The 19,142-nt window shown below is 37.6% G+C and overlaps 2 protein-coding genes and 1 pseudogene across 3 annotated transcripts; all 3 read right to left on the reverse strand.

Moving 5' to 3' along the window:
- Positions 1–3,307: 3,307 nt before the first annotated feature.
- LOC149044431 (uncharacterized) lies at positions 3,308–4,107 on the reverse strand (annotated as a pseudogene).
- Positions 4,108–8,171: 4,064 nt separating this feature from the next.
- Positions 8,172–16,492, reverse strand: LOC149044432 (uncharacterized). 2 transcript variants are annotated; one of them, XM_089210084.1, is made up of 10 exons: positions 15,123–16,492; positions 14,237–14,336; positions 13,518–13,631; positions 12,604–12,762; positions 12,326–12,456; positions 10,968–11,067; positions 10,350–10,450; positions 9,687–9,847; positions 9,237–9,377; positions 8,172–8,449 (listed from the first exon to the last, which is right to left on the reverse strand). In XM_089210084.1, the coding sequence occupies exons 1-10, from the start codon at positions 15,143–15,145 to the stop codon at positions 8,331–8,333; spliced, it is 1,149 nt and encodes a 382-aa protein (XP_089066210.1). In that variant the 5' UTR covers positions 15,146–16,492; the 3' UTR covers positions 8,172–8,330. The 2 variants fall into 2 exon arrangements, with proteins under 2 accessions (XP_089066210.1, XP_089066209.1); XM_089210083.1 differs by lacking the exon at positions 15,123–16,492 and having other exon boundaries at positions 14,237–14,946.
- Positions 16,493–18,098: 1,606 nt separating this feature from the next.
- LOC113686105 (uncharacterized) lies at positions 18,099–19,139 on the reverse strand. The gene has a single exon (XM_027203707.2). The coding sequence runs from the start codon at positions 19,137–19,139 to the stop codon at positions 18,099–18,101; it is 1,041 nt and encodes a 346-aa protein (XP_027059508.2).
- Between the last annotated feature and the right edge of the window lie 3 nt (positions 19,140–19,142).

Consider the following 19,142-nt stretch of genomic DNA (forward strand, 5'->3'; position numbering starts at 1 on the left):
ACCTCACTATCTTTAAGAAAAATAAGAGACTGCTCGAAGTCTGTATTCCGTTCAACCATTTCATAAGAGTGACGCGAGTCTTTCAATTGAGTGAGAAAGTCACAAACCCATTCTTTACCTCACGAGCGTAACCACTGACCACTCACAAATTACAATAGGCTTCTCCTTTGCCGCGGAAATTGAAATCGTATCGAATATACAAAGTTATAGTGAGTTCCTTTAGATCTCCCGAACTTGTATCGCGTTGGAAACAACTACAAGTACAGGAAGAAGTCTTTCATTAGCGAGACGTTCATTATGTCTCAGGACTCCTTTTTGAATAGCAAAGATGGAAAAAACTTTGGTTCATCGTGTGGCTTAAGTGGTTTGGTACGACTGTCTGAATGCAATGACGAAGTAAAACATCATTTGATAAGCTGCCACCTGTCTAAAGAGGTTTTTAAGTGAAAATGAGCTAATCTTGGCAAAGATTGGCCTATTTCACCTCGCTCAGGAGGATAAACAAAAAAAATGTGGATTTGCTATAGGCATCGTCACACTCTGGGGAAGTTTTGGAGAAGTGCAAAGGTAACATGTCAGTATCCTGATCATGATGGTGTCAGGAAGCGTATCCAAGGCAGAGATATAATTACCTTGCATATGTCTCAGGACATTCAAAAGCTGTTTGGAGTTATTATTCCAGTTGAATCAGGTAGTCTTCAGTAACATTTTCTGTTATCTATTTTTGTCACGTGACATATCTGCTCGAAAAGAGAAGAAATTCTTTATTAGATGAAGGGTACTTTAGTACACATCACGTTGAAAAAAAAATAGATCTATGTGTAAGTGCTTTTAATTACAGATGGAAATATGTACAATGTTGCTCGGTTGATAATCAATAATGTTTTTGTAGAAGATCAAATCACCTGACAACGCAATATACTTACTCATGCGTACGGTTCACAATTATTTGCGGTCAGTTTTCCTCAGTTTGTATGATTCTCATTAACCAGTATGATTAAATTTACAGACTAAAACACCCCTTATTTGATTAAGAATAATAAAAGTAATTCCTGATGGATGCTACTGGGCTTTACTTTAACTGAGAAATTTGCAATCGCTTACCTCAGCTCTCTGTGTCTCATGCCGTAAGAAGCACAAGAAAAAAGTTGATGATAGTGAGTCTTGGCTGAGACAAGAAGAATCAGAAAAGAATCCACGATCCCCAGAAACGCCACTTTTAAACACGAGACAACTAAGGTAAATTGAATTAAGTGTTATTTGTTTTATTTAAAACTATCGTTCAGATTATGATACGCGAAAAACTCTCCCCACCGATTTTTTCTTACATTCTGTTAATCAAAAGTTTCAATAATTATAAAGGCTTTCTTGTTGATCGTCTTAATAGTAACAGTTTCCAGGATCCAAGGGGAGCAAAAGAGAGAACAATTTTCTGTGTAGCTAGGTAAGGCGACATGCCGGCTTTATACTTCTTCCGGCGTGATAACGATATTGATGACAACAATGGGCAAAAAGCACCGTCCGCTAATGATGACGATTGTCATAGTTATTAACAAATCTCAGTTATAGTACTGAAAAAAATCTCAGGGGGTCCTTTGAACAATCCACTTAATCTCGCCAGAAGTCAAAGTTGCCTACACTCATTCACGTTCTCGTAAAGGTCGGGCTGCAAAGTTTTTTTCTGTAGTTACCTTTTCTATGGCACCTACTTCCTAGCTATGTTAGTTGGATCAGTTAACAACGCCTCACTTTTTCAAAAATTTACCTTGAATTTGATCGGTTTTGGCGTGTGTGATTTAGGCGAACCGATAAGGTGTCATTCAAGTCTTCCTGTTTCCTTGATTGACACGTGATGTTTACGAAAGTCGCCTCGATAGATAAGATAGAGTTAATATACATGGCTGTGGTATTTGTTTTTTGCTGAGTTCCGTAGTTTTTTGTAAATAGTCTTCCAAAGTTGTATGAAATTAAAGTCTTGAAAAGTGTCACGACAAGCCTTCGCTCGAGTGAAATTTAATTTCCGTAAAACTCTGAAAAATAAAGAGATTCGATCAAACTGATTGTGGTTTTAGTATACGTACATAAATGTCTTACAACACACGAGAAACGAGCGAAATCCGTGTCTCAAGCAAAATCGACCGGACCGCTCTTACAGAGACACTCTCTTAATAACGTAAATTACGGCGCCTGGTATATTTACAAACCTTTGTTTGATTCTTCTGTTGCTATTTGCCGGCTCGCTTCAGTTCCAAAATTTCACTTTCAATTATCGGGAAAAAGCTAAAAAGAAGTCCCGGAAAAGCTCGAACATAGTACAATCGCCAGATGGCGTGACAGCTGTAGCTCAGCTCTATGCTCTATACTCTCATAGAGCATGCTCTTTCAACCAATGACAGCGCGCATTATATCCGAACTTTATTATAAAAAATGTTAAATTAGAAATGTTGCGTGATAGGCCAAAATAACGTCTGCGTGACATAATGAAGCGCACGCACCACTGGAAGTTTCTCGGCCCCAAAACGTCGTGTAGACCCTTTGTAGCGGCCGACACAAGCGAAGCAAATTTCAACGACAACTATGAGTTTCGCTAGTGAAGATGCACTATGAAGCGAGGATATATTGTACGGAAAAGACTTGAATCGTTTTATTAGCGTAGTCGAGGTATCCAAGTACTTATCGTAAACTGAAATATGAAATTATAAAGAAGAAGCTAAACTAAATTCTAAGATACGGACCAACATTCCAATCATTCCGATATAAAAGCAAGATCCCAAAAGATTAGCTAAAACTCTAAAACCAACTCACAAAAGACTATCTTCAAGGATAAAGGAGAACCGCTTGCTAACGAATTCGAACAAAACTAATAACCGAGTAGGAAAAACGAGCAGCTTACTAACAAAGCATGAACAACGTAAGCCACGTGTTACAAGGTTGCAAAGAAACTGATATAAAAAACTGGGCGAAACTACCGAAAGACTAGATGTTTAAACAAGTACGAAGAGAAGGAACATAAGCACTTACATATCAGTCCCGCTTGTAAAAGTTTGACCAAAACGAACTTCGAGATAAGGTGGGCAAAAGGGCGCTTTTCGATAAACACGTCTTGTCGTTAGCCCAACGCAAGATAACTAACTAAAATGCGGTTCTAGGTGGAACTTAAAATCACGTCCCTAATGGACAAACAGTAACGTCACTATTGCGGTTTAACACGTTTAACACGAAACAAACTTATAACAAATCAATGTCCGGTAGGCGTGACAGCCGTTACACCCTTTCACGGCTGTAATAATGATATTTAATGATGATATTTAAACAGGAAGCTCTCTCACCCGTAGGTGATCTACAGAGAGGTCCTAATCCAAAATAACATCAAATTGTTAAAAGTAAATAAAAATTGCAGATATTAAAAAAGTACAAAAGTAAGCTATAGATTAAAAGATTTAAAAAATTATTCCTAAAATGACATATAGTGCCAGAGTTCTTCAAGTCACTGTCCAAGGCATTCCAGTCTTTAAAGGCATGATAACAGATTCTTTGTTTACCCCAGTTCCGTTTAACTGGTGGAAGTCTAAGATGATCTTTGCAACGAGTGTTGTATCTATGTACATCGCTGTTTCTGGATAACTCCAATTTGTGAGATGTAATTCCATTCACGCATTTATAAACATACAAGCGGCGATGGAAGTGCCTGCGTTGTTTTAAATTTAACCAGCCGAGCTGATTAAGAGCATCGGTTGCAGAAGAGTACAATGGTTTATCTAGAACAAGTTTTGCTGCCTTATTTTGCAACACCTGCAGATTGTTCATTAAGAAAGCGTTATCCTTATCACCCTATACCATATCAGCATAATCAAGGATGGGAAGGACATGGCTTTTGTAATAAAGAAGGCGTGCGTTATACGGCAACAAATGCTTAATTCTACGCAAAAGACCTAATCTCTGGTTCACTTTAGATATCACATGTTCCACATGTTCGTTCCACGTAAAGTTGGAGGATAATACAACCGCTAAATACTTAAAGCTTCTAACACTATCGAGTTGATTACCAAGAACAAAAACCGAGAGACTGTTTAACTTGCGAAGCTTGGAATCACTACCAATAAGCATAGCTTTGGTTTTATCAACATTAAGAGTAAGTTTGTTATCATTTAACCAGCTAGCAATAGCATGCAAGTCGGCATTTAGGGCGCGCTCCAGACCAGCTGGGTTTGAGTTATAGCAATAAAGCACTGCGTTATCAGCATATAGGGCTACCTCCGAATGCTTGATGACAGTGGGCAAATCATTTATATAAATAAGAAATAACAAAGGGCCCAATATGCTGCCCTGAGGCATGCCATGCGTTCAGGTAACAAATCAGACAATTCCGGACCGCAAGATGTACATTGCATTCGTCCATTAAGATATGACTCAAACCATTTAGCTGTGTCAGAAGTCACCCCAAAAGATGACAACTTTCGTAGCAAAATTGTGTGGTCGACCGTATCAAAGGTCTTAGATAGGTCCAAGAAAACGGCTCCACACAGTTTACCCCTTTCCATATTAAATAACATTTCATCGGCAAAACTAGAAACAGCGTTAACTGTTGAATGTTTAGGCCGAGATCCGAATTGCTTTTCATTGAGTAGGTTATGTTGGTTAAGGTATTGATAAAATTGATAATGCACGGCCCTCTCTAGGATTTTACTAAGAGTTGGTAAAATAGAAATAGGGCGATTATCAGACGGGTTAGTATGGTTCCCGGCTTTGAAAAGTGCTGTGACTTTAGCGCATTTCCAGATGTTAGGAAACTCGTTGGTTGCAATTGATAGATTTAAAAATTTCGTAATTGATGGAGTTATAGTTCAAGAAGCACATTTCAGTAAACGGGCACTGATTCTGTCTAACCTGATGGCCTTATTGCGCTTAAGGGCACAAATCTGTTGTAAAACAAAGGAATGGCTTGCGGTTCTTAACTCAAAAGAAACCGTCGCTGGTTCAGCAACATTGAGTTTCGCAGGATTTACATAATTAAGAGATTGAGAGAATTTTTCTGCCAACAATCTTCCAACAGAAGCAAAGTAATCATTCAGGGCTGTAACAATGGATTTTGGGGTCGTTATGTTGTACTCCACTTGCAATTATATACTGCGCAATGGATGAGCTAACGTTGCTTGAGAAAGCATCATTCACTGCTTTCCAAACCATGCTGGAATCGCCTTTACTTTCTTCAATGAGGTTGCAATAGTAATTTGACTTCGAGGACTTAATTTCGCGATTCACAAAATTTCGCAGCTTTCTATACATTCCCCAGTGGTATGTAGAGTTTGATTTCTGTGCTTTCCGAAGATGATAACTGCGATCGCGCATCGCTTCAGCGATTTTATTATTCATCCAAGGAGCTGTCGTGCCCTAAATTACTAGGCGCTTTTTAAGCGGTGCATGAGAATCCGCAACTTCGGTAAATTATTTGTTCCAAGTCAAGACTGCGTCGTTGACATTGCTCTCATCGTCGACAATGTGCCACGGAACATTTTTTAAGTCCTGGATGAAGGCATTTTACACAATACCCCTGTGTCGAGGGGTATTGTGTAATGTCGCCATGGACAAAGGTAAGCGAGAAGAAATAATTATTTCATCAATCATTTGTTATTTCTTTTTTTTTAAAATGAACATTTCACGTGCTACTTTTCCTTAATACAATGTCATCTACTTCGCTTAAAACAATAATTATAATAACCTCCTCTCTCCACCTTTCGTTTCGGGTTAGCTACTTCTGGTTATCATTTGCGCTGCTTACTTTTATATTAGTTAATTTAGCTTTAGACTTGTGACAGCATGGTAATTGTACCTTTTTAGCTCAATCCAACTAAGTTTTGTAAACTTTGTCCTGTTTACTAGGGATAGAATTCTAACGAACGAGACTCAATCAAACTGTTTTATTCCGCTCTCCCATTCGCTTATTTACATCGGGTGTGTAAAAAGCTACTCTCGCAAAATTTGTAAAAAATCACTCTCTTATACGATATTCTCTACATTGTGATTGGTTGTTGCCAAGTACTGATTTGAAAGGTCATTCAAGGTTGCGTTGATTATGTAAACCAATCAATGTCCATAATGTTCACACTCATCATCTGACATGTGTCACGCACGAATCAAGGTCTCCGACATAAGTACGTGTTTATTACACCATGATATACCCGGGTTGTGTACATTAAAATATTAGAATCTGTGTCGCAAAGAAGTAGTAGTAGAAGTCTCTGGTGAAAAGCGAACATCTGCGATTTTAAACATTTAACACCTTCGGGATGAATATCTGTTACAACAACTTTTGAAAATACTGGTTGAAATAAATACCACTACTTCGAGGTCGCTTACTTAAGCCATTTTTTATTTGGTCTAAAAACCCAATACTCTTATTTGAATCACTCCCACATATACCCATTGACCCGCAGGCTGCGAAAATTCCTCTTTGCGTTTTTTGTTCTCGAACCAAAACCTTGTGGGAGAGAAAATGAAAACTAAAGAGAAGAAAGGGCTGCTGTCAACTCTTCTGCTTTCTCTTTTTGCTACTGGTTGTCTGTTTTTATCTTAATGAGTTCAAATTCTCCAATTCAAAATCAGTTTTTAATCACCCATTATTTTTCTCCATCTGAATTGAGTCAAAACATTTCCTCGTCTTCGACATAATTATCAAAGTGAATTTGCTTCACTACAGAAAAACATAGGCATGCATAGTATACAAGAGTTATTTTGTTTGGCTGGGCGGGTTAAAATTGGGCTCTTTGTGTACCTAATGTTTTCATTTTTGTAACAGGAAAAGAGCATAACTTTCAAACGGACGAAAGTATCGCAATATTTTACCATAAGAGAAAGACAAACACATAATTTGTTTGAACTCACACAGGTATTTTGTGGTCTATTTTCTTTATTGTCAAAATTCTTCTAAGCAAAAATAAAACATGCATCGGTCAAAAGTCCAAATGCGGGAGAATTGCGTGAAAAATTCATTATTAGTAGCAGTTAGTCTCATTTGAATTTTTCTTAGTAGGGTTGGACAATGCGGTTTGAATACGTGGCTAAATGCAGGTTGTTTACATGGAAATGGTACGCGATGGAGCGAAGTCTTATTTGACAAGATGGAATTTGATTGGTGGAATACAATCTAAGCGCATGAAAAATTGCCAAATGTCCATGTAGTACCATGATTGAGTTTTTTTCTGATTGGACTTTGGACGTTGTTTTCATGGTACGTGATGGAATGTAAGTTTTTTGGCGTGTAAGTGGTGAGTAAAGCAACGGAAAAACGCACTTTAACTTAAAAATGGTACAGATGATGCGAACCTTTCATAGCCCGATAAATCTCTATCTTAATCGACGAGGTTCCCGCGAAAGCCACAAACCATTACACTTATCAAATGAGCCCAAAATTTATGGTTTATGTCATTCTTTGTACACAGCCCCCTGATGCTATCGGATGTCATTTGCAAGAAAACAATTCCCAAACGCTGTGATTGGTGCGATACATACCCTAATGCGGAAAACTGATTGGTGTTATATACCTACCCTAAACGCTGTGATTGGTGCAAGATATCCAAATATTGTGATATGATTGGTGCGAGATACATACCAATACTTGGCACTCTGATTGGTGCGAGATAAATACCCAAATGCGGCGAACTGATTGGTGCGAGCAACATATCACTCTAAACTGACGCTATTAGAGAGTTATTTTTTTTTACCGAAAAAAAAAATCAAAAAGGAAATTTTTGACTCTCTAGTCAACGAAATCCTCCCAAACTCTTTCGCAAAAAAATTGATTGTTAAACTGTGTGCTCAGAGGAGCTGCTAATAAGTTAAACAAAAAGAAGAAATAAAAAGACCTCTGTTATTGTCTGTCTTCTTGTTTGTATACCTGTTTTTATGAAGTAAACGAAACAATTTGAACAGTACCACAGCGCAATTAGGAACCCCTAGCAAACCACGACGGCGACGGAAACAATTGTGGAAAACAAAAGGAAGGAGGGGTTGAATAATAGCTCGACACGTACATTACAATACTTTGTGTTTATTTAAGCGGTCCTCTGAAACAGCAAATTCCCTTCCTACTCGTGACGGCCTCCGGCCAAAAGTGATTTTATAGAAAGGCGATTCAAACGGCCCATGAGGGTGAAAAAAACACCACAAATGCGTCGATTAATATTTCATTTAACTTTATTGAGATATTCAGACTAAGATGTAATTTAGATATGCAATTTTCAGAGCTTTATTCATGAACCTCATGAACCTTTTGTTCGTCTCATGTCAACAATTATCAACCACGAACACATAGTTTCTTTGATTAATTACAATCAGATCGGCAGAGGATCGTTGATGTCTCTCCAGGACAGAATCTCATTGATATATTGTGTGCCTCGTGAACTTGTCAGTATAGATTCAACTCCTCCATCAAATAAACCAAAACATCCACCTTATTAAAGAACAAAAAACAATCATTAAAAATAGTAATACGACAGATTACCTCAGTCAATTAATTTGTTAATCAAAACTAGAACAAAATTTCGAGAGTGATTGGTTTTTACCAGCCTGATTTATAAACAATTATTGGATGAGGTTTTTGTGATATTCAGAATAATCAAGTCTGTGTAAGTGGACAGAAAGCATCATGTGCGCGCGCTGTTGTCTCACATTTCGCCGAGTTAACTGTTTTTTTATGAAAAACTTTACCTGATGTCTAGTTTCTTTCTCAAATTTATGTCATAGTTTTTATTAACTGGTAACAGGACTTCATCTCGTCCAATTCTGTCTGTAATAATACTCGTGATTAGCAAATCAGATTCCCCCTTCGTGGGATTACTCTCCAAACAGGAGTCCACTCGGTCCTATTACCATTATAAATATGGTTTGTCGTTGACCAATCCATTCCCATTAACGTTACGGTTAGCTCCAGTTAGCGCCTCCACTACAGAACTGTCCCATTCTATTGAGGTACTCATCATTGTAAATTGAAACAGGCAAATTGTCAAGGGAATCTGATCAGGGGATTTGGAAAGGAAGGGAGGAAGGAGGAGGGGAAACCTGTTATGGCAGCCCATCCAGAATAAGAGAAAATAACTCCTCAAGTAGTTATTTCATGCTCCACGAATCTGGAGAAGTTCTGGCAATCATTCCTGGGCATCTGTAGTAAGTCTCACTACAGGTGCAATCTGTTAAGACTGTTTAGGGCTATCATCAAACTCATAAAAAATGTCTCATACCAGTATGAATGTAGAGTATCCTATTTCCTCGAAATCTCTTGGAATTATTGGTCATTTCAGCCAGCATTCCTCTGACTGTCTTTATGTTGTACACTGGGTCAATCAACACTCCGGTAGAACTGGAAATCTCTAAAATGTATTCTGCAAGAAAAGTTTTTAAATATTGCATTTTCCAAAAAAGGAAATATAAGAAATTGAAAATATAAGTTACTTTGTGATAATGGCACAACGGTATTGTACTGCAATAGTACGATTAACAATGTACAGAGTACTTTAACATGGCCAAAGTTTTGAACCAGGTAGATTCCCTGGCCATTCTAAGTTGGCCTTTTAGGCTGGCCACGATCTGGAGTCAATGTTAAGGGAGCTGGATTGGAATAGAGGAGATCAAGGTTTCATGGTAATCGCTTCTTCTTTAACAATGGTACACTAAAGAGGACGAGTAATTACCTAGATCTTCTTGTGAGGGTCTTCCATATCCTGGCAAATGATGTCCGCCAATGACATCAATTATTTCTTCTGCTTGCACAGAGAGCCCAGCTGCTTGAAGTTCTTCATTTATCTTGCTGTATACATATGCATCGTCATCACGTACATCTACTGCATGGCATCTACATTCACATGGGAAAAGCAAAATTAAGCAAATTATAGTCTAGTGGATCAAAGAGCAGCAAAGTGTAGAACTCCCATGGACAGTATCAGCAGCATAATAATGCTGAAGGATTTTGATATCACTATATCATTACACCATCACTATCATCATCCTCCTTGTCATATTCACAATTCTTAACCGGTAGGTACATGAACACTCTAATTAATTTACATAATATGGTAGGCTTGATTAATTTCAAAATTGATTTGGTGCACAAGTTTGGGTGCTCTTGAATCATAGAGCTAAAAACCAACACACTAAATACGATATGGAGGAGATATTTTCATGTTTTACTAGTCTATGATGAGAGTGCACTCTCTGAAACAACATAATATGAAGACTACTCTTCTTTATTTGACTATTATTATCTATGTGATCAATATCTAAAACAAATCAACAGTTCTCATGGATACTATAGCAGCTACAAGTTTAAATATTTCATGAGAAAATTCACAGCTCACTTGAGTTTTGAACCTGTCAGATAATTAGCAATGGAAATTCCTGCTGCAGATCCTCCACTGGCAGCTGTCATTACAATATCATCAAAATCTTCCAGCAGATTCTTTAAAGGATGAGAAAATGTGTTCACTTCCAGCAATCAAAATACTGGTAAGATGAGTTTACAAACAACCACATTATATTGATCAAAGATTCATTAATCGCTAAGCCTCAGCTGCAGACTTCGAATTTCCTCAAGTATTTCAGCTTCTCAAACAATTGGCTTCCAGGGCAAGGTTGAATGTTAATCAGTACCAGGCAATAAACTGGGTTGAATAACCTTTAAATTTGAATTTGACTGAGGGGTGATACATGTCTAAATTCTGTAAAATATTGAGAGATACGAATGACAGGAATCATTTTAAGGAAATGAAAAAGCTTTTTGCCCATTGACTTGTTGATCAGTAAAAAGACTGCAGTGTACCTTCCTGATTAATTAGTGAAACTGAATGATAAATAAAATCCTCTTCACACAAAACTTTGGGTTACCAGCCTTGGTTACAAGCTTATAGATTAAAGTCCACAAATGAGCAGAATTTGTTGAGCAATGGATCATGTTCTAATTTAAATTATTAACTCACTTGATCCATCATTTCTTGAAATGCTGTCAGGTATCCAAACAATCCTGTATATGAAGAACCTCCAGCCTCTATCAGATATGGGACTGAACCTTGCTGACGTCTGAAAAGATTTTATCCAAGAGAAAATCATTTAAGAGTATCTACCCTACTGTGAACTGTTTAACTCCCAAGATGTGATTGTTAACCCTTTAACTCTCAAGATCTTATTTGTAATTCTCCTTGCTGAGTGCCAAATGATTCTCATTATATTAGTTTGAAGAATTTGGTATCGGATCAATTATTAATCCCATAACTGATATTTTTCTTTATTCTCATCAATAATTGTCTGCATGATATTGTATAAATGAAGAAATTAATATGAAAGCAATCCTTGCAGTTTAGTAGTAATGAAAATTGAACTGTCGTACAAGCCTGAATTTTTTCAGACCTTATTTTCATTCTTATTCAAGTAGTGTTCATAACTGCAAGGATCGCTTCCATATTCATTTCTTCAACTGCAGTTCACATATATGAATTTCATATATTTACAGTCATTTATTCACCACTTCACAGGTTTATTTGGAACCAACATTATGACCAGCTCCCAGTTGGCTTGTTAACTCAGTTGGTAGAGTGCTGCACTGGTATTGCAGAGGTCATGGGTTCAAATTTCGTACAGGCCTGAATTTTTTCTGGCTTTATTTTCACTATTTCTTAAGTAGTGTTCATAACTGTGAGGATCGCTCCAATATTTGTTTATTTATGAGAATTTGTGGTAAGATCAAGATAACAGCTTCTACCTGATAAGTTAGAGTATTCTCATTATCTGTTTGCTGGATAAGATATGGATATCATAAGGAGAAGCTACATGTTAATCACTTCTGAATGTTATAGTTTCCCTGAGAATGAAAGGTGAGATTGGGATACAAAAACTCCCAATCCCTTGGGTACACCAGTCACATTATGCCTTAGGATAAAAAATTTGATGAAAATAATACAATTTAAGTTCACACCTACACAAGAACAAACATTAATTTTTATCTCAGACGAAAAACACGTCTTATAAAAAAAGCAAAGAAATGATGTAACAATAAGAAAAGATATAATCAAAGCTTTGTATTTTGTCAGTGATCCTACTTCCTTGAGGCTTCCATTGTCGAAGGAAGTCAGTGAAGAGGAGATCTTGTTAGTTAACTGGCCTTTTAGGGCATCTTACTTAGTTTTTCAGAATTTCTAAACTATTTCTAATTGGAATAATCTCATAGATCTTTTGGTTTAATTAATTCAAAATGATTGGATTCTCTCTTAAAGTCTTGCACCTTTGACTCAAAACAGCTATCAAAAGTTGTAAAAATAATTTATACAAATCAGTTACCTACAATTTTTCTGCCATTTTCTCCATCATTGACTGAAGGCCAGCCTCATATTTCAACTCTGGAACAAGGATAATATTACTTCCAGCCATCCTATTTAAAAGAAGATTCCCTTTACATCCAACATTGACTGTCTTCTACAAGGAAAAGAAAACAAAAGGTTGGCTGTGGTCAGAGAGTTAGCAATCACACAGATATTGTTGTTGCTCATGTAAAAAAAGACTGTAAGAACAAGTGGTGCTTGAGCTAGAAAATGTTAGGGAAAGGTATAATTGTTGTATTACCTGATCAGAACAACTTAGCAGCAAGTAACAATTCAAACCAAGTTGCTTCGTTGCAACTGCAGTAGTCCTACAATGATTGGAAAAGAGACCACCACATGTTATCACTGTGTCAGACTTCTTCTCTAGAGCATCAGCCAAGACAAACTCCAATGTACGAACCTATAAGATAACAAAGCAACTAATTTACCTACGATCAATTCATACTTAATTGAAATAATTAACCTCTTTAGCAAGACATACATATACAAAAGCCTATATAATGTCGTGTGATCACTTGTGCAAACTCAAAGGGAATATAAGAAATAAACAACAGTGTTACACGATATGGTAAAAAGAAGTAAAAAGTTCATAAAAATGTACAAATGGAAACAAAAGCAGAGATAAGGAAAACTTGACAATTTTCAAGGTTTTCTGTTCATTTGATTCTGGATATCCAGTACAGTGTTAATTTATCAATTTTCCATAAGCTCTACAGTTAAACTTAAATGTTTTATCAAAACAGCCTGACTACTGACGTTTGTGACTGTCTCAAACTCAAGTGAGGCAGCTTGATTCTGACTGCCTGAAAGCATGATATTGGGATGGCATTTTCAGGTCTCCACATTTGTAAATGTTTAGATATTTGACCACTACATCTGCATGTGTTGGCAACTGTTTGGAAATTCAAGTAACATTGTTAAATACAGACAGCGTGAAGGGGGATGACCATTGATAACATCTTAAGAAAAGTTTTCACCTCACTTCATCCTAAAAAGTACCTTTAAGTTAAGTTTTACAGTTTGTGACATGACTTCCAAACACAGGTAGACAATTTGCCAACTTTTAATTTTAATTTGGTTGCAAATTCATTTGAACTTTCCAAGGAAAGCATTAAGTTAACTAGGCTGAATATATATTTATTTGGTGAATCACACCTTATTTCCAGACAGAGCACATCCAGTCAGGTCATCCCTTTTGATGAATATTGAAAACTCCTTTGGGGCATTGGGAATATTCCATGGGTGGATTGGAGTGTTACGTTGAGCGAGCTACAAAATGGCAAAACTTATAGTTAGCATGGGAGTTATAAAGCATCTTGCTGGGAAGAATACAGCACAATATTTCACCCAGCACTCATCTGCAACCACTTAATTAATAAACAAAGTCATCAAGTGTCGACCAAATGTCAGTCAACAGCTAGCTTATAATAGCCAGGTGTAGCATGTAGGAATATGAATCATGGCCATGCAGGCCTGAATCAATGATCTGGATGTTTACTTAGACTATATATTGATCCTCTCAACCTATTAGATGCAAAACCTAATCATAAGCTGTTAACTCTAAGTGTCGTTGTGGTATAGCCCTGCTCATTCAACGAGTTATTTAGCATTCCCTCGTAAAGTTGCCTTTCCTATCTGGTCATTGAAAATCAAACAGAAATCATGAAAATAAAGTTTTGGTAGTGTTGTTACTTGATCGCGTGCTAATGTAACCAACTTTCGTCTTACATGCGATTATCCTGGTAGCATGTTTGACATACGGGATAATTTGAAATGTAATAAGACTGCACTAAACTACCATATCCAATTACTGATATACAAAAACACTTTCATACTTCGATTGTACAATTTGATCTGCATTCATGTTGCTTTACCTTTAGGGAATGCTTTGGAATGTTCTTCAGGGATGAAGCCCACTTAGGTGGTACATACTTATGAAGCTGTGCAAGATTATTTGCGTTCATTTCCGAAGAACTAAGAGAAAAGTTGACAAGATATATATTGTACGTGTCTAGTCTAGAAGGGGAAAAGATTAATTGAAAAGTCATCCAAATCCTTATATCGTGCGTTAAACAAAACGGAAATTGGAGAGGGACCTTTTAGAGGTTAGTCATCTCATTCCCCACTTTAAAATAAAAATAAACTTTTGAGACTATATTTGGATGTTATCTTTTCCCAATATTTGTATTAGCCTTCCCTTGAAAACTTATTCTGACTACCTTACATAGCTATCTTGTTGTAGTTCTGTGGGAAGATTGTAGCTATAAACAACACGACTTGAGTGTTGAGTGAAACAGGATTAGAACTGGGAGAATCTTATAAAGTTTTGTACTCTTTTGCATTAATTAGAGGTAGAATGAATAACCTGATGACTAGTGATGTAAAACTCAGGGAAAGAACAGACAGGACACATGAGGTTAATGGTTTATGATAAAAAGCGAGATGAAGTGGCTTTTAGTAAGTAGTTCTTTGTTCCTTTATCTTAAAGCAAAGGCGTGCGAGAAAAGCGCCATCTGTTAAATCTTTTCCTTGGGCAAATACGTGACTCTGACAAAAAAGGAATATGTCCTGCCGTAAGAGAACGACTTTTAAAATTTGGAGGCGAACTAGTAATGGTTAGGGCGAACTCTTTTTTCGTCAGGGACTGAATTCTTACAGGTGGTAGGTGGCGAGAATGCAATGGAACGAAACCTCCAGATGCCAAAAATGGCCTAACCCGGCGCTACATCTGACGTCATGCAATTTACCATAGCGACCAACCTCATGTTTTGATTCATGTTCATTTCAAGAGCTTCGATAAGACCTTTAAATCTGTTTCCAGCTCACTCAAACTCACAGTAAAAGAATCTAGTCTATGCATTCGCCAACGACTGCTGTCAAAGAGGAACCTGATTGATTTACTATTGCGAAGTAAAAACATCTGGATCGTCTTCCAAGTCTTTGACCAATATTCCAGCCGTTCCGTCATTTTCCAGACCAACGCCTGTTTCCCGAATTCTTCTCTGGAAATCTACGGAGTCGCAGGCATTGTTTGTGGCTGCGACATCTTCAACTGCAATTCGCTTTCGAAACATTCCTTCCAATAAGGTTTTAGCGACCAAACGAATTTCTCTAATGCGCCAAAAACATAGCAGTGGGTTTACCGTTGAATTGATTAACACGATGAGTAATCCTAATTCTGTAGCGTTTTGCAGTATTTTAGTAGTGTGGCCGTAAATAATCCTTATTAAAAGTGCGAGCCATACCGGAAAATAAGCAAACAAAAGAGCACAGTAAATGTATAACATATTCGTTACAGATTTTCTGTAAGAGAAAATGTTCATTGAATCCTTGCGCGAATAGGTCATGCACCAGTTTTGTTGCCTGTGAAGAACAGTGTAAATTTGAATAAAAACAACTAATGTTGCCAGAAAGCTTAAAGGGATGATAATCATCACCAACAGAAAATAAACTTTTGGGTGGAGAAGAAACGCTGCTGACCACGGAAAAGATATCGTCCATATTATTGTCACCACAGTGAGCACTCGTTTGAATGTGACTACCCTACGGTATCGTAGTTTTAAATACAACGCCAGAAATTTGTCTAGGCTTATGAACACCATGGTCAGTAGCGAAACAAGAGAGAGATGCCCAGAAGAGAAATCGTAGATAAAGCCGACGACACAAGCAGCAAGTTCGTTCTGAAGTAACTTGCGCAGTGCAAAGGAAGGTTGAACAATGAATCCCACAAAAAAATCCGACAATGCTAAGCTGCACAGAAGTATCTTAGATGGCCGACCCATCGAAGGTGCTCGTTTAATAGAGAGTAAAAGCAAAGCGTTTCCAAAAATTGCAGTTAAACAGAATGCCCAGTTTAAACTCGCGGTTATAAGTCCAAAAATATCTAAAACATCTGTGACGTGGTAAAAATCGCAGATGTGAAAATTGTGCTCCATGTTTTGGGCCGGCGCTGTTGTTGAATTTTCCATGCCTGCTAGCGGAAGAACAAAGCTTGCGCGAATATCTCTTTGATAAACTTATCACAACCAGTTCGCGATGTAAGTCTTCCTTTGTTGCCGCAAGGAGGGAAAATTAATGAGATAATATTGTGCAGCTAGAGGTGTATTTTCCGCTCGCTCATCTTGTTTAAAGAACGTGACAGGAATTCATATTGCTTTGACACGGTTTTGCTTCCCACACTGATTTGTTTCAGATTCACTTGCCGCTGCACCTGGGTAAGTATTTACTATGCGGCGTTTGCAAGCAAACAAAAATGATTTTTTTCTGCACACTTTTTAATTATCAGTGATAGATACACATGGCAGTATCCCTCGTGAAACCATGAATGCCTTTTATTTACTTAGGTCAGTTACCTCTTGAACAGTCAGTGGTTTCTTCGCACAAAATACCCTCAATAGACGAAAAGAGATTATTGTAACAATTTGGAATGAACAAGAACAACAAATCTTTGTTTCTAAAGTAATTATGAATGCGCTTTTTTTTCATTATTTTTTCGCGCCCAGCTAAGATTACCCTTGCTAGCGATCGTCACGCATAAAGGACGGTAGTTCGCATATTCTCTGTTCTGCCATAGCTAAGGATTCGAATAAGGGCCCACCGGAATTTGAAATGAGCGCTTTGCATACAGCGATAGGTTTATAAAATGCCGAAATCGTTTTATGTGGAGTTAAGTTTATGCACTTTATAGCTTTTCGAACCATTGATTTCCCAAGAAAGACAATACAAAACACAAATCATTTTTGGGAAATAAATTCCTTGATTGAGACTATTGGAGGAAAGAACAAACCAAAAGGGGCACGTGTTGTACTTTATTTTATTTCAATATTCCAATATTTCATCTAAGTATTACACAGTTCAAATCAAGCCTCCATGCAAAGTACTTTAAACCGCAACTGAAAATGTATTCCGCCATTTTGGTCCTGTACCCCATTGACACCGAAGCTTAAACATTTTCAGTTCGAGCTGTTTTGTTAGATACGGTTTACAATTTTTTTTCTACTCAGAAGCTGCTTAAACGGATGTTTGTCGACTTCAAATTTAGCATTAAAAATACAATTTAGCGATTACTTGAATCCTATCAAAAGTTTTCTTTTTTCAGTTCTCTGTTTATGATTTTCATACAGTTAAACCCGGTTTAACTAAATATGTTTTTTCGGTGTGATTGGGGTATAAGATTCATAGAAATTCTTGTTTTTCTACATATTTCATTATCATCGCGAATGGGTAAAACGGTCGAGTAAACTTCTTGAATTAATCAGCTAAGTGATTTATTTCCCAAAATTTCCATCATTTTCAGCTCAAAGTCAATTCACTCTAGAGGAAAAAATGTTTGCTTAAGGAAGGTCGCGACCATAATTATATTCAGTTTGTTGTGCACTAGGCAATTAAAACTCGTTTTTCATTGGAATGTTGTCACCATAAATTACATTTTTTCTGCTTTTATTTACGATCGTGCACTTGAAGTAAACTTTAAAGACTGTCAGAAAGCTGTATCGAGTACTCATCAAGTCTTGCGCATTCACCGAAAGCTATCAGCATTCCATTCTTTGCATGGCACTTAGTACACTTAGTTAAAGTGTATCTTGATCAGTAGTGAAGTTGGAGGGTATTTACCCTCTATGTATATCGAGTTTACTGTAATTTTAAGATTGGAGAAAGCTGAAATTTCCGGCCAAATTTCAAAACTTTCCTCGGTAATTTTCTACCGCAAAAGACATTTTATGTACTCTTAACTTCTTATTGCGGGCTCTCTCTATTTCCTGTTTCACTTTCAGCTGGCCCAAGGACTTCCACAAATGTCGTTGTTCTTACATGGTGCATTGTATCTTCACTTGGGGTCGGTGCTCCGTTTTCAACTCTAATCGGTCTTAAACACTTAAAAATAAACGGTAGCACTTCACATGCGGCTGACCGAAGCTCCTTTATCCTCCACAAATACACCACAGGATTCACAGTCGAATTCAGGAAAATAAAAGTTAGTGTTAATTGTGTAGCTTTTCGGATCGCTATTGTAGAATCTCCAGTTGTTACTCTTATCAGCATCACGAGCCAGGCCGGAAAATAGGCGACAACTTGAGCACAATACACATATAACATGCTGCGAACTGAGTTCTTGTATCGTAAGATGTGAACTTGCCCCTCAGCCTGGACCGATGGTTTTGTGTAGGCTGTTCGCGTTCGCTGCCGTTGAAGAACGAAGCGGATTTTTGCAAAAGCGATAAAAGAGCATAAAAAACACACGGGTATAACAATCAACACAGACACACAATAAGTCGGGAGGCTTACAAAGAAAGAAATCGCCCACGGAATAGCAAGAACCCAGATAAATGCCACAACACGGATTGAGCGTTTCTCTGTCACCACGATGCGGTATCTCAGCTTGAGTTGAGCGGCCATGCATTTGTCAATGCTTATCGCCATCATAGTGAGAAAGGAAGCGATAGAAAGGTGTCCCGAAACCACATCGAATAGAACACCAACAACACAACGTACTAATCTACCTTCAAGTAGAATTTTCATCGCAAATAGCGGTTCCGCCAACAAGCCAACGCCCAGATCTGCAAATGCGAGGCTGCTAAGGAGAATTTTGGTCGGGAGCCATAGAGCTGTTGTCCTCCGAATCGCAACAAGGACCAAGGTGTTCCCGAGCATTGCCGACACTGACAGAACCATGTTGATGGCAACGGTGAAAACATCAACAATGTCGACCTCAACTTTGACATAAAAATCACAAACATGAAGAGATTGTGAATTGATAGAGTTGGTAGTATTGTTCATAGC

The sequence above is a fragment of the Pocillopora damicornis genome, chromosome 6, assembly GCF_964200805.1.
Source record: "Pocillopora damicornis chromosome 6, jaPocDami1.2, whole genome shotgun sequence".
Taxonomy (NCBI): Eukaryota; Metazoa; Cnidaria; class Anthozoa; order Scleractinia; family Pocilloporidae; genus Pocillopora; species Pocillopora damicornis.

Excerpts from the sequence above, each read along its gene's own strand:
- LOC149044432 (XM_089210083.1), bottom strand. The coding sequence starts at position 14,410 with ATGACTTTTCAATTAATCTTTTCCCCTTCTAGACTAGACACGTACAAT. Across the intron at positions 9,378-9,686 it reads ACCCTCACAAGAAGATCTAG|AATACATTTTAGAGATTTCC; the intron begins GTAATTACTCGT and ends CTTTTCTTGCAG. Across the intron at positions 8,450-9,236 it reads GATACTCTACATTCATACTG|GTGGATGTTTTGGTTTATTT; the intron begins GTATGAGACATT and ends TTCTTTAATAAG.
- LOC113686105 (XM_027203707.2), bottom strand. The coding sequence starts at position 19,139 with ATGAACAATACTACCAACTCTATCAATTCACAATCTCTTCATGTTTGT.